Source organism: Artibeus jamaicensis, unplaced genomic scaffold (genome assembly GCF_021234435.1).
Source record: "Artibeus jamaicensis isolate MK-2021 breed Jamaican fruit bat unplaced genomic scaffold, CSHL_Jam_final contig_447, whole genome shotgun sequence".
In the NCBI taxonomy this organism is placed as follows: Eukaryota; Metazoa; Chordata; class Mammalia; order Chiroptera; family Phyllostomidae; genus Artibeus; species Artibeus jamaicensis.
The window spans coordinates 3,780,990-3,795,731 of NW_026521834.1; the positions used below are offsets into that span (position 1 = coordinate 3,780,990).

The following is a 14,742-nucleotide window of genomic DNA, read 5'->3' on the forward strand; positions in this document are numbered from 1 at the left end:
ACGCCCAAACCCCGTGGGCCAGAGTCTGCATCAATGTTTGCACTTAGTTGTGATTATCTAACATATATTTAAAAAAACATTAAAATACACACACACACACACACACAAGCATAGTCAGTAAAGGAAGAAATATTCATTTACATACTCCTTAATTATCTCATGAGCTTTCTCATTGTAGTGACCCCACACGAAGGGAAGCAGTTGTCCCCTACACTTCCAAACACACTTCCTTTTGGGGGAATCTGATGAATCCCTGTCTAAAAATTCTCTTGGAATTATCTATAGTTATTCTATCTCCTCCAAAAGAAAAATTATTTTCTACTGGTACCTGACCCTTACTTATCAAAGCAGGTTTTGGAAGTGGAACAAAAAATTAAGGAATGAGGATCAGGTTTTAGGCCAAGATAATTTAGGAAACCCTAGATGGTGCTAGAAAGTAGAACAGCCTTGACAAAACCAAGACCAAGAAATTAGCATAAATAAAGGTTTTATTGGTGAGTTTGGGTGAGTGACATACTGATACACCAATTCACTGTTCCACACACCCAAGGCCCTGAGGTGGCAGGAGAAGCTAAGCCCAATGATGGAGAGAAAGGGGTAGGAGGTGGGAAGAACCAGAAGGCCTCTGAGGTTTAACAAGGCTACCGGGACCGAAACCATCGGCCTAGGAATAAATCCAGGATGGAAAAGGCGTCATCCAGGGCTGGAGGTGTCGGTGATTCTGGATCTAAGGAAGAAAATGATACACAGAGACATACTAAATGAAAGGAAATGGAAGGAGGCAAAGATGGAAATAATATTAAAAGGTAGAAAAGTAAGGGTTTCCCTTTCCCAAGGAATTAAATGATGGACCATTTTGACTCACACTCTTCACTTACCATCTCTAGGACTGTCGTCTGCTTCTTGACGGATTACTGTGGTCTCTGTGCGGCCCTCACTGTCCACCACAGTCCGGCGCTCCTCTACTGTCTACAAGGAGAAGCCCCCACCACACCCCTAACATCACTAAAGGTGAATTTGCTGGTTTCTTTACAAAGATTCCTCCGTCCAGGGTAACCTGTGGCTACACTTCCCTTTACCCCTCTCTCCCAACTCACCCCATCTGGCCTAGTGATCTTGGTCACAGAGATGCTCTTGAAATAGGATTTGGGCTGGGGCTGCAGAACTGGGCCAAGGCCCTCCTGGGAAACCTGGGAATCTAGATCTAGAAGGGTAGGGAGATGAAATAGTAAATAAAGTGTCTAAGGGAAAGAAGGGAGAGGTATACCGGGAAGAAACCTTAGGGAGGAAGAATAAAGGGCTGGTATCCTCTCCCTCCAGACTCACCCTTGTCCTCTTTGGCTCTAGAATGGGGGGTCACAGTCCACATATCATCAAACTGTAGAAAGAGCCAAGGTAGATGATATGACCCCTTTCAATCTCAAACTTGAGGAGTCACAGAATCTAAATTATTCCCAAGTTCCAAAACCACCTTTCCCCAAAAGAGATAATGTCATTCAAAATAGCTTTATTTACTCATCCCTCCTCCTTCCTAGCTGTTTTATATATCCTTCTACCAAAAGCCTTCCTGAACTTGTAATTTCCTGACCTTTGCCAACAATCCTGCTTTGTCTGAGAATCACATAGACCAAAGAACTTTTTTTTTTTAAAGAGGAAAAGCAGAACTCTCATCCCCCCCCCCCCCCAAAAGAAAATCCTACAAGAAGCTTAGTTTAGGAAACAGATAAATACACCAAGTGGAGGGCCCGGGACTTCAACTCAAGTCTGTTAGATTCCAACCAGGAGTCCACTCCCACAGGCTCTCATTTATTAAGGATTAGATGTACTCACCCTATGCAAAGGTCTCTGGGAGCCCCAGCCTGGTGCTGATTTTGGGGAGTCAGGTCTTGTGTCACTCTCCAAAACTCCTCTAAAGATCCTGGGTTGGTGACTATCTGGATACTTAAGCATTGAGTCCCGGAGCGTCTGTCCTTCCTGCAGTCTCTCACCAGGTGTCTCTGCCTCAGGACCTGGAAGTTCTGCAGAAAGGTGGCAGGTGGGGTTGGTAAAGGATTTGAGATCTTTTAACCCCCCCTTAAAATCATCAGTCCTTTCGCACTTCCCACCTCCCAACTACTTTCTGTGGGATCCTTATTTCACCCACCAACCCAGTAGTAACCATAGGTTCTCCTTCAGGGGGCGAACACACACCAGGAGGGCGGGAGGGCAAGGTCCAGGCCCCCATCTCGCTGAAGATGTTGTTAAAATCCCGTACTATGTCGTCAAAGCCGAAGTGACCGTGGAAACGCATTCCTCCTTCGGGGCTGAAGCCGAAGCCGAAGCCAAATTCCTCAGGGGGCTGTGGACCCTCAAACCTCGAACTCCCACGGCCCCACATGGCTTCTTCCTCTTCTTCCTCATCATCCTCATCTTCATCTCGAGTCATCCCTCCAAAAAAGGGATCTCTGTGGCTGAGGTGGAGGCAGATTGGCCACCAAAATTTCAGCACTCACTAGTTAAACCATAAAATCAACTCATGGGCAGCAAAGTGGAGTAAGAATAGATGTCTGGGAAGGTAAGGTGAGGGTTAGACGACCAGCCATCGGGGTTTTTAGTTTTTAATCAGTCAATCCTCACCTGGCGGATGCCCCCAAACACCTCCCCTTGGGTTTTCTGCAGTGATCCCCCGCCCATCGACTCTCACTCACTGTACTCGACCCCAGAGCCCCATTGTCTTCACTGCCAGGGGCCCTGTTGCATCACCCCAGGCTGGAGAAAGGATTAAGCTGTTTTCCCTCCTCTTAACAACCGCCCTGGTTGCTGTCGCAGTGCTCAATGTTGTGACCTCTATCCTCTGCACAGGAGTTGAGGAAGTGAGGAAAGAGGATGTTTTTCCAAAAATAGTGTGTGACGTCTAGCGCCCCTCAGAAGAACCTCCCCCTTGTCCGACCCGGTCCCATTCTCACCTCCGAGGTCCAGAAAAGCCGAAAAAGCCCCGAAAAAGATCGAAGAGGCTCATTCCGCATTGGGATTAGAACTCCCGAACTCCACCTGAGGCCCATTCACACCTGGGCAGAGCCTGCGCTCCGCTGTGGGAAATTGGGCGAAGGGTCAGCTCACGCTGCCGGAAAGCAAACCTTCGATCCGGAAAGCAAACCTGCGATCCGGAAACCCTGTCGTAAGACTACCGTAAACCGGACGTGGAGGGGGCGGGGCGGACGACACACTCAAATTTAAGTTTTATAGTATGTTTCCAATGCAGGTAGGTGTTATGCTCCGCTCCTCTGGGAGTGGGTGTTTTGAATTTTTATTTTCCAACACTTGCCTCCTAAACTGATTCTTCTCGCCGGCCAACCCACTCCAAAAACGTGTTTGGAGCATTTAACAACGTAGTGCCGGATACGGCCGCCGGGGGGCAGCCCACCTGCACAAATGAACCGGCCTCAGGCCTGCCCTCACCCCTGCCTGCCTCACCACATCCACGAAGGATCAGTCTTCCATCCTGAAGCCACCTCCTCGCCCCTTCCCTCGGTCCTATTTGACCTCAGTTAAGTCTAAGTCGGATGGCCAAAATGTTTTATCAAGCTATTTCTAGTACTAAATTCCCGAGTTGAACAGAAATAAGACACAGGGACACGTGCACTGAACTCCATCTCTTTGGCTACTGAGTTGTTCTTGGAATTCTATGCAGGCATTACAAACAGCAGGATAAAGGCTTTGTGCAAGGCCAAGGGAAATCTAGTAACGCGCTTTGGGAAGGAATAAATTTGGGGCTTTAAGTGCCCTTCTTGCTATCATTCATTGCCTTTCAAAGCCTCTTTCTCTGCACCCCTAACCCCAATCCCAACCCTGGCCTTCCTCTAGATTCTTTTTCAGGGGGTACAGCTATGGGAAACGAAAGCATCCAAGCGCAAGAACTACTGTAGTGTATATTGTATATTGTATATTGTATATGTAGAACTTCAGTTTTGCCAGCATGTTGCCCCTCCTTTCCAATTCACTTGCCTGGACCCAGCTACATTATACTTTTAATTTTACAAAGCCATTTCTTTCAGCTCCTTAATACCCTCTCCCCCTTCTACCCAATGTTCACTATCCCATTCCCTTCATTGCCTAAAATCTGCCATAGATGTAGCAGTTTCTGAAGGAAAGGGGAACCCCTAAGAGGGCACTATACTAAAACAGTAAGGTCAGAGGTATTCTTAAAGGGCAAAGATTTTATTTTATTCCACTGCTTTCGGGGCCTGCTAGAGGAGCCCCAGTTGGTACAGTAATACTTATTCACCAAGCTGGTCATCGACGAGACTGAGGATGTCCTAGACAGAGCAAGAATGGGCAGAGGCTGAAGGTAGAGGTTTTCTTTTTATATATACAAGACACATTAATCCATTAAATTTGAGAACACAGTACAAAAAAAAACACTTCAACTAATTCATCTGACAATGCTGTTCATATTCATGACGCCATTTTTTTGTTGTTTTGTTTCCTAATAATAAAGGAGGAGACACAGGGCTGTTGGGCTGATATATATTTGGGGGCCCCCTCCACACCTCACCCAAACACCACCAGGGTGAAAGGAAGAGAATGAAGGGCAGGGCCCACAGCAAAGTTTCATAATTTTGAATGCAGGGGGGGAGGAGGAAAGGGAGAAAAAAAAAGGAGAAAATACAAATCCTATAATACATACAACAGAGTGGGGATGGTACAGAAATGGACAGACATGAAGCTGAGGCATGGGGTGGACCACTGGCGTGGGGGAGGCAGCGGAACTCCCCCATATTCCTCTCTCTTTGATGCTGTTTCCATAGTTGCCAGGCTGAGAAGCCCTCTCAGAAGATGGGATCATGAAGAGAGGGTCAGGGCCTCAGTTGGCCCCCCAGCTGTAGCTGTTGTAGGCAGACTTGTTGGTCTGGGGCTTCTGCGGGATGGAGCTGGTCTGGCTACGTTGCCCGCTGCCCGTCTGCAGGGGAATGGGAGGATGATGGGGAGGAAAAAGGTGTCTAGTTAGTGGGACAAATTTGTGATATCATAAGGTAGAGATATGGAAATCATCTTGCTCTCCCATCCCCCTTGCTTAGAAATTACTTGTTTCTCAACCATAGAAAATTTTATTTATACAGTTGCTAGAGCACCTCTGACCAAAAAAGCACTTCCAACCTTTAAATAGGGGAAAGATGAAAAGAGGGTAAGATACCTTCAGAGATAAGATAGTGAATCAGTTCTAGTCATTTTCAATTCCACCTTCTCCCCACCCCCACTCCCCTTGCTGCTCTGAGAAAAGGCAACTCTCTAGAGGTCTTGAGAGAATTACGGCCTCTTGGTGCTGAGTGATCACAGGTGACTTCATTTTCATTGATCCCCAGGAAGGCCTCATTTTGGAAAGCTGTCTTTGAAAGGAAAGAAGCCCTTCTTCCAGTTTCCCAGGCATCTGTGGTGGAGAGGTCACTTGTACCACCCCCAAGGCTCCCCACCCCTACCACATATGTCACATCTGTGAACCCATTTCAGGTAAGGTAGGAGAGACAGTCTGAGACCCCAGGCTCCAGATGCTACCAAGAATCTTTTCCATTCCAGTAACCAAGTGTAAAGTAGGGGAAGGGTAGAAAAAAAGAAGGCATCAAGGAGGGGAGGACAAAAGAGGAGTGGGAGGCCAGAGAGCTCAGCAAGGTGTGTGTGTTTGTGTATCCCGATTTGTGATCATACAATCTTTTCTCAAGTTCCCTAAGGCTGTGGAATTGAAATGGGACTGAAAAGGAGTGGGTTCAAGCATATCATTCAGTTTCATTACCTGCTCCTCCTGCTGGCGCTGGCAACAGAGAATCATCTGCAAATATGGTAGCTGAGGCAGAACCAGGATATATGGAAAATAAAGGGACAAACTTTGACAATAGAACTCCACCATTATTAAAAGGGAAAGCTATAATGTGAAGGAAGGGGGAGGGCTGGGTGAGGTAAGAAGGGAGGTGTGACCCAGGATTGATGGGATGAGGACAACCGTGCTACAGGAAGAGGTGGAGGAGAAAGGCACCAAAGGAATTGGGCAAAAAAGGTTTCAATTTGGCCCCTTCTCTGACATCTCCTTTGCCGGCCACTCGTGTTATGTACGCTTGTGTCTGTAATGTGCTGTGTGCCCATGGCTGGCGCTGGGGAGGACTGGGTGGAGGTGGTGGTAAGGAAGGGTAAGAAAAGGAAAAGGGAGGTAGTTTTAAGGGATAGGAAGGAAGAGAAAAGAAAAGGTCAGAGTGAGGGTTATTACCTGGCCATCCTGCTGCAGGTGATGGTGAAGGATCTGTGAGTGCGGCTGCTGATGGGGTGTCAGAATGTGCATAAAGGGAGCAGGTGGATAGGCAGCAGCTGTGGCTGGATTGATGGGACCCCCACTTCCTAGAGCTGAAGGCAAGTTGAAGGAGGCAGCAGGAGTACCGGAATGAAAACCTTGTTTCTCAAAGGACTGCCATCCCGGTGGAGGAAAGAAGAGAGAGTAAAAGGGATCAGCAAATTAATCTTTGGGATTTCAGCCCAAGCTCTCCCACCCTCAAAAAACAGCATAGTGTCATCATAGAAGGAACACTGCACCTGAAGTCAGATTATTCAGGTCTCAGCTCTATGCTTTAACACTGTGTGATCCTGAGTAAATTACTCTCCACGCCTCAGTTTTCTCATATATAAAACAGGGCTGCCTCTGACCTTTCTTTCGGTGGGAAGGACCAAATGAGAGAGGATGCATATGAAAGCACTTTGTAAATTCTACGGTCATATATGAACATAGTGAAATCTGCTGACTACTCTTAGCATCCCCATCTCTGAAATTGTGTAGAAATGAGAACTCCTTGGATATTTCAAAAGAAATAATGCACACTGAAGTATTTTGAGTGTTAAAGGTCTTGGCCATGAAGCACTCCATCATACTCCTAATACTTTGTATATATCAAACTTTTAATTATCATAGTGATGGGGGCAGGAAACAATACAAATCTGAGGATAATTCAAATGCCTCATTTTAGTTACTAAGCTGGGCTTTGCCCTCTGTGTTATAAGTATTAAGAATGGAATGAACTAGTTTTCTTCATTCCACACTCATTCTTTTGGAAAGTTACAAAAAGATCGGGAGTGGGTAAATAAAGGACCAGGACAGTTACACAATGAATCATGACACTAAATAAAGGACCAGAACAGTTACGCAATAAACCACAACACGTTACAATTTTCTAGTCTTCCTATAACATTTCTTGCACCACCCCTCAAGAGGGCTAAATTTAAATTTCCTCAAGAACTGAAGTCTAGAGACCAATCATTATCTAGTAGAATGGGTTTCCTAACATTTTTCTTAGGGTGTTTCTGCTCACTTTTATGAATGTAACTCCACCTTCTCTATGTCTGTCGTTTTCTACTTTAATCCAGAGCCAGATACCTACCTGGGTTTTGGAGTACACAGAACCCGAGATATCTGGCACGCCCGTGTTACTGGAGGTGACTGATACACCTAGGGGAGGAGGAAACAGATAGGAGGATTAGCTCAGCTAGCTGCCTGATCCTTCTCCCTGGGAGGAGGTGACATGTGCCGTCTTTCTAGCTATTGCACTGCAAGGGAATTTTGGTCTGTTTTTCCAGCTTCAGTTCAGTCCTGAGGGATAAGAGCTCATGACACAAAGGCTAGCTAAGGGTTCTCTTCTCCTTTTCAGATGTGTACTGAGTATGTGTGGGTGAGGTTTTGAGGGGCCAAGGGGATATAGCCAAAACTCATGAGCATTTCAAAACACCTCTGTGGCAAAGCCCAACAGGAATGTATTAACTTTTAATATCCACTTCAAATGAATCCACCCAATTCACTCACTCCTCCTCCAGAAGACAGGTAATCTAGATCTTTCTGTTCATGAAGACACTTCTGGGCTCAATATCCATGCTTTCATAGCATAAGGTAAGTACTAGGAACAGTCCATCCAATTCAGCCCCCAAAAGCACTTTCATTCTCAGAGCTTCAGCTCACTTAGTCCAGCTTCTCCAGTCCTGGAGCTTCTAGGCTTTATACTAATATGAGCTGGCACAAATATGAATTTCCATTTATGCATTTTAAGGGAGGGGAGTAAAGGAGGTATATAGGAATAGGCTATCTCCTACAGTCTAGGTGGAACACAAAAATCTAAATGTTATTCTAGTTTACAACTTTAGCTTCTCCATGAGACAAAGGCTTTCAATTCATACTTTCACAACTTGCATGTTTCCTTTGGAAAAACTCCCTACCACCACTACAACTTTAAGGAAACCAGAATAATACAATTCCTCATTTTAATTTGTACTCCTTAAACTGAAATACACATACTCTACCTCCTGGGGAAAAAGGTCAAGGAGATAGGAAAAAGCCATCAGGTAAAATAAAGCAGCAACTTAACTACAGAAATTTTATGCAAAGATTTGAGATAAAGTAACTCAAATTTAAGTAGGAATTTAAAGCATGCTTTTAATATATTAGTTCTCATAAAATGAGATTTAAAAAAAAAACAAAAAACTTCGCATTTCAGTCTGTGTCCTTGGATCCTTGTCCTCTGCTGGTAGGAGCACTTTGATGGAAGAGTTTTTAAAAAGCGCTGTGCTAAAGTGACCAAATCACAAATGAGGAATCCTCCATTCACCCACAATTAGGAGCAATCCCCCTTCCAACTTCAGAACCCAAATCCTCCCAATGCCTAGGGCAAAGGCAGCCATCAAAAGTTAAGCCCACCTTAGACAGCCACTTTAGAATCTTCCCAATAGAAGTGGCATCTTAACCTGGAAACCCCTCCCACATCACAAGTCCAGATAGTTCCAGGGAGGAGCAAACACCAACTAGGAGAAAGAACAGAACTCCAGAAAGCAAGCATGAGAAAATACTTTCCCGTGTCAAAGTATCAACTCTATACTACTTTCAAGGCACTGAAGTAAAAGACAGGGACAATACATGAGCTGATAAAAGTATTTTTCCCCTTCCCTTTTCAAACCCCAGGTGCCCATCTGGCAAATCACTGGTAATAGGCCTCACTTTAAAAACAAGCTCATTTATGGGAAAGGCTAAGCCAATGAGGCTTGTATGCAAGGGTTGAGAGTAAGGTGGAATAGATAAGACATAAATAGACCATTTTCAAGTGAAACAAGAGATAATGATTTGTCTTTACTGCAAAGGCTCAAAAATAGCTTGCCAACACCCCTTGGTCATTCCACATAAAAAGAGCAATGGCTAACCTGACTCTCTCAAACTGTGTGGTAGGTAGAAATTTAATTTCATCATGTCCCTAGCTGGTCTTCTTTCCAGAGGCTGAACTAGCTTAAAGCGGTTTATAGTCCAGAGGCCTTAACTTGGATATTGGTTAAAGGGACAGGAAATGTGGGGTGGGGGGGTGGGGGGTGGGTGGGATTCTCTTTGTAGTAGCCTTAATAGCCTCAGTGTTAAACCTTAGAGGCACTAGAAAATAATGGGTATTGGTTTCCCTGCCTACCCTTTACTAGTTATTAGAAAACTCCTCAGGCTGGTTTTCTTGCTTTCCTTCCAAGAGTCAAAATCCCCCTCTATCTATCCCCCCACTCCCAAATAATGATGATTATACAAACACCATGTGGCCAGTAGGGAGGAGAAACAAGAAGCAATTTCTCCCTTGGGAAGTTGGTCACACCCCCAGGACAAAATTACTCCAGAGGGCCTATTCTCACTGTGCAAGTGAACCCTGTAAACAAAGGGCTGGTGGTGTACTAGTGGGACTGAGTGGGGATGAGAATACCATAGTCAAGATGTCTAACCAAAACTCTCCCACACATCCTTAGTTATACCCACAAGTGCAAAACGACCTCATAATCCACAATCCCTGAAAAGCCATTGAGGGACTAAGAACAATGTTTCAGGCTAGCAAAGCTTCCACAGTCTGAGTCATCATCAACTATCTGGTCACAAGACTTTATCAGATCTCAATCAGCTACTTGGCCTTGGGTAATCAAATGTGGGAATTAAGCCTTGGAATATATTTCCCCATCAACAGCTCTGAACACCACCTCTTCTACCTTTTACCATGACATGACACTCTAAACATTTTTCCTTCCCCTCCCTGCTTATGTCCGAGGCAAGGGGAAGATCTAAACGGTAAGTGAAGAGCTATAATAAGCATAGAGAATCAGGGATTTTCTACAAATAGCTTTCTTTACCCCAATCAACAAGGTTGGAAAATGAGACTGTTTCTCCTCCCCCACCTTTATAAAATCACCATACTGAAAAGTTACCAGTTCTTTGGCTATGCTGGGGTTTGATTGAAAAGGCCACCCTCCACCCTTCATCCACTGCACAACATTGGCTCCTAGTGTCCAGAAAGACATGCACGGAAAGAACGCCAGAGTTAGCTAAAGAAATACCACAGTTTATTGAAGACTACAAATATTTTTGTTACAAGTTGAAACTACATGCCTTCCAGAAAACAAAAGCAACAGCAGGTGTGTGCATTGATGCTTCGGAGATGCTGCACCGCTTGAACTCGAAATGGGTAAGACAGGGTCAGACACATGGGGGAGAGGGAAATGGGGGAAGGGCAAGTTCAAAGCCCAGAAGGTATCCACCAACTCATTTCCCCAAGCCACGTATGCCATGGCCCCAGCTCAGCAGGCTCTCCTCAGTGGTCTGGTTTCTGAAACAAGACTTCAGTGCAAATTTATACACACACACAAAACATAGCCCCCAGCCTTGGGCCAAATTAGCTCTCTGCCGTCCAGAAATGCTTGTAAGGGGGTGGATATTTTCTTCCTAAAAGGAATCAAATACATAAAAATAAATGAATTTAGAGGTTGATGAGGAATGGGATGACTAGAACCCTCTGTGGGGTTGGGAACTGGGGGTTCTCAAAAGGGCTGTTACAGAAAGTTTCTGAAATCTTAAGGGGAGGTAAGAAGCTAGAATTCCAAGATCCGGTATGCCATCTCACATATTATCAGTCACCTACCTCTTAAAATTCTTGAACCTATTCCATCTCAAAACTTAAATCTAATATTCTTAGAATGGGGCCACTCCAAATCAATGGGTCTATAATCCTTCCCACCAAGGATTAGGGTGGGTCTTAGTGAGAAGGACAGCCACAGAAGTCTAGGTATTAAATCTCAATGGGTATTTCAGATTTTCTTTAGTTTAAATCTTGACCTGACCATATAACACCATTCAAAGCTTCACCTGGCTGTTAATTCCCAGACCAACTGCTTTCTGTGCTCAGCTCAGAGTTCCTGAATTATTAAGAACCTTGGGCCCAGACAAGGGTGAAGAACACATATGTAGCTCCATCCAAATCATCATGAAACTGTAACTGAAGGGAGAATTTTGAAATAACAATACTCAACCCCAACCTCCTCCCCTTCATCCATATTCATCTACAAGTCACTGGAAAAAGTAATTGTATGTTGTTTTATTCAAAATTCCTTTTCTTAATCCCTGTCCTCCAAAAGTGGAACATAGGTGTCAGGTATAGGAGCAAGGGATGGGCTAAGATCTCTTAGATCAGTATCCATTCAGAAGATTCCTGTATCTCCCTCCCTTCCATCACATGTGCAAATGAATTTTGAAAGAGACCAGCCAGTTCCAACTCTCCCAACCCAACTCTCACTTTACTGAATACAGGCATACCTCATTTTATTACACCTCACAGGTGTTGCTTTTTTTTTTTTAACAAAGTGAAGGCAAGACCCTCCACCGTCAAAGACTACAAGTCACTTTAGTATGGTAGTCTGGAAGTGAACCCACAATCTCTCTTGAGGTATGCCTATATTCATGCCCTACTCCATTTTCCTCACATCTTAGCTCTCCTAGCTAGGGAATAAAAAGGGACCACATGAGAAAAGTAGTACTACAAAGCAATTTAAGCATGTTAGTTAGCAAAGAACCCACTTAACTCTTCTATTTAGCAAATATATCCCCGTTCATACTATCAGTACCATACATATTAATGCCTCCACTAACATCTCAGTAAAATTTTGGGGCCCCTGCCCTGCTTCCCACCCAAATATTAGGCCAGCCAGCATATGCTAATAGCCAACACGTGACCCAGGACATCTTTGTCAGGAGTAGTGAATACGGTCTAGAATCAAGCTCCTCTGCTGGTGCTGCTCAGGCAGACACCCAAGTAGTCAAACACTAACAATCATACATGGAGCAGCAGCACACCATCACCAATGCTATTTTCTCAAGCACCAAGTCTTCCTCCCTGAAACTCATTTAGTAACAGCCCACAGACACACTGACAGCTAGGGTCAAGGTAAGCTTACCAGTGTTGTATCCATGAGACCCATATCCACTTGGCTGTTGAAAAGGGGTAGCTGATGCATTCACACTGACATTCACACCATGCTGCTTGGAAGAGGTAGGAGCCACCTAAAGAACAGAAAAACAGAACTACAATGAAATGGCAAGAGTAGCATTCACCCCACCTGCCTTCCTCCAGGGAATGGGCATAGTAATGTTGGCTGACTACAATTTGTTTAGTGAAATGGACTCCCCACTGAGCTTTCTAAAATCAAACAGTGAAGTCAAGAAATGGTTGTTTTAAAAGAAGGGAAAGGGGTAGTGGTACCAGGGAATGAATCATAGTTTGTGGGAACAAAGCCGTATGCTATCACATTTCTTCAGTTAATTCGAAAGGCAGGTAATCCCTATTCCAAAACCTCCAAGTCCAGCCCCACTCTCTCCCCTCAAGCCAGAAACAGGCCAGAGGTAGAAACTGTTTCTCTTCATCCATTACTGAAGTCCCTGAAAGCAGCTAAGATAGTGACTGGGGATGGGATGCTTTACCACAATGAAAGACCAAGCCCAGGTACTCACAGGGAACACAGCAGGCCCATACTGGAAGGTGCTGGGAAGGCCCGGAACCCCTGTGTAGTATGGCAGGCTGGTGTAACTGTAGCCAGGAGGCAGCGCCGGGTTCAGGAATGTCTGCTGCGTGGTGTGATGAGTCTGTGTCTGGTTCTGTTGGGGCTGGGCCAAGGTTGTGGCTGGGGCTGGGGAGGAGGCATCTCCACGGCCGAACTTTGTGAGGTCACCTGTGACAGGAGAGGCTAAATGTATCTGCTTCTTTCACCCTCACACCAATGTAGAATTACTACTGGTTTCACGTGATTCCAGAAAATCCTGTTAAAGGACTGTTTAAGTTCAATTCTTTGAATTACATTTCTTTGCATTTCACTTAGCATTGCTCAGCACACAGCAAGGACAGTGCTAGTCAAGTACTAATGTTGAGTAACTGTGCAATGCTGTGGCAGAGACAGGCTCCCAATATAAAATTCCTACATGATTGCCCTGCCTACTTGTCTTCTTTCATCCTTCACCCTGCCTCCACTACCTCTCCATAGGGAACACTTTATGCTGCATTTGAAAAACAACAGTAGGTCGGGAAAAATGATAGATTAGTGAGGATAATAGTTCAGGCAAAAAAAAAAAAAAAGAGAATCCATAGCCAAGCAAGGCTATGAAACTGACGCTGTGAGTAGGGTACAGCAGCAGATGAGCGGAGGAAGGCCAGTTCAACCACCGAATTTCCTGGAAAAACCTGGAGAATAGCTGAGGAAAACAGTCAAAATGTCATCTGAGATCACGAGGTGACAATGGAAAGTGAGATTAGGAAAAATTGCCCTACTTCCATCTTTAGCAGGTTTCTGAATCTACCAGTACTGATTCATCACATCTATTCTATACTTCTGCCAAAGATCTTAATTGAACTAGGTCCCTTCCAGTTACTAATCAGGTTTCTGCCACTGGTCTCAATACAACCTCCCTTTATTTACCCCTATCCCAGTCCTACCAGAATAAGGGTTGCTGGCCAGGCTACCATCCCTCCCAGTCAGTGGCGTGGTGGGTGTAGGAAATGGGATGCTGTAGTAATCCTAGAAGAGAAAAATTAAAAAGAGCAGAGACACAATGTCACTCATTCTCCAGCATGACTAACTCCACAGCTTGAGAAGCAGAAGACTGTTGAAGTAATGCAACTTATCCAGCCACGAAATGAAATGGCTAGAGCTGGCACAAACTCCAAATTACTCTCGCATACACTGTCCCCCCTGCCTGGCCATGAGCACAGTCAGGCAAGGTCTACGGGTATGCCCACTAGAAAACACATGAAGTCCATCAGCACCAGTAATATTCTCAAACCTCTAGATAATTATCCCTAATAGTCTACTTCTACTGAGAATTCTGGAATTTGAAGTGTCTGAAACATACAGAAAGTATCCTGAGAGATCCAGCGTACTCTAAACTACAGACTGCTTAAAATCTGTTTACTTCAAAGATGCCACAACCCTGATTTTATTAAAAAAAAGTTATCTTCTGTCAGGACCACTCCCTGAACTCCTCCGTATGTTCTGATACATCTTAAATCAAACTGTGCTTATGAAGATGTGGGAGTCTTCTATGACTTATCAACTGAACATGAAATAATCCCCACAACACTAATTTTAAGATTGCGCTCTTTTCCTAAACTCTACACCACCAATGAAAATACTCACCAATGGAAACCTTGTCTGAAGCATCTGCAAGTCATCATAACCATATACTTGTGGCTGAAAGATATAAATATATAATACTAATGTTGACTGGTCATAATGGTAACAAACCAAAAAGCTAGGACAGAAGATAAATCAATAAAACATTCAACCTCATTTTTAGAAAGAAGAGTAGATAAAAATGATGCATGAAAGGTCTTGAAGCTTTCACTGAGTTACATACTACTGATTCAACTAGACTGGTCTCTGGGCACCAGTGGGATTGACACAAGTAAT

The 14,742-nt window shown here is 44.5% G+C and overlaps 2 protein-coding genes and 1 non-coding gene across 13 annotated transcripts in view; all 3 read right to left on the reverse strand.

Moving 5' to 3' along the window:
* Window positions 1-470: 470 nt before the first annotated feature.
* On the reverse strand, window positions 471-3,113 carry HAX1 (HCLS1 associated protein X-1). Of its 4 annotated transcripts, none has more exons than XM_037162504.2 (7): window positions 2,946-3,113; window positions 2,191-2,450; window positions 1,831-2,018; window positions 1,327-1,378; window positions 1,098-1,204; window positions 879-969; window positions 471-727 (listed from the first exon to the last, which is right to left on the reverse strand). In XM_037162504.2, the coding sequence occupies exons 1-7, from the start codon at window positions 2,996-2,998 to the stop codon at window positions 642-644; spliced, it is 837 nt and encodes a 278-aa protein (XP_037018399.1). In that variant the 5' UTR covers window positions 2,999-3,113; the 3' UTR covers window positions 471-641. The 4 variants fall into 4 exon arrangements, with proteins under 4 accessions (XP_037018399.1, XP_037018403.1, XP_037018402.1 ...); XM_037162508.2 differs by having other exon boundaries at window positions 2,191-2,491; XM_037162507.2 differs by having other exon boundaries at window positions 2,191-2,546.
* Window positions 3,114-4,176: 1,063 nt separating this feature from the next.
* The window catches only part of UBAP2L (ubiquitin associated protein 2 like), a 52,440-nt gene continuing 41,874 nt past the window's right edge, over window positions 4,177-14,742 (reverse strand). For 4 of the 8 annotated variants that reach the window (XM_037162409.2, XM_037162410.2, XM_053666267.1 and 1 more), the window contains 8 exons: window positions 14,470-14,523; window positions 13,770-13,851; window positions 12,794-13,011; window positions 12,241-12,346; window positions 7,395-7,462; window positions 6,236-6,430; window positions 5,768-5,818; window positions 4,177-4,939 (listed from right to left, as the gene is read on the reverse strand). In XM_037162409.2, coding sequence (XP_037018304.1) covers window positions 4,844-4,939; window positions 5,768-5,818; window positions 6,236-6,430; window positions 7,395-7,462; window positions 12,241-12,346; window positions 12,794-13,011; window positions 13,770-13,851; window positions 14,470-14,523 — 870 coding nt within the window. In that variant the 3' untranslated portion in view covers window positions 4,177-4,843. Of the gene's footprint in view, window positions 4,940-5,767; window positions 5,819-6,235; window positions 6,431-7,394; window positions 7,463-10,334; window positions 10,736-12,240; window positions 12,347-12,793; window positions 13,012-13,769; window positions 13,852-14,469; window positions 14,524-14,742 lie in introns of those variants that run through there. The other 4 variants (XM_053666266.1, XM_053666264.1, XM_037162416.2 and 1 more) reach the window with 2 other exon arrangements.
* Window positions 13,935-14,070, reverse strand: LOC119061827 (small nucleolar RNA SNORA58). Its single transcript, XR_005084863.2, has one exon. It is a non-coding gene; the product is annotated as a small nucleolar RNA SNORA58 (small nucleolar RNA).

Coding starts and splice junctions, on each gene's coding strand:
- HAX1 (XM_037162504.2), bottom strand. CDS start 2,998: ATGAGCCTCTTCGATCTTTTTCGGGGCTTTTTCGGCTTTTCTGGACCT. Junction 2,019..2,190: donor CTTGCCCTCCCGCCCTCCTG/GTGTGTGTTCGC, acceptor ACCTTTCTGCAG/AACTTCCAGGTCCTGAGGCA. Junction 728..878: donor AGACGACAGTCCTAGAGATG/GTAAGTGAAGAG, acceptor TTTCTTCCTTAG/ATCCAGAATCACCGACACCT.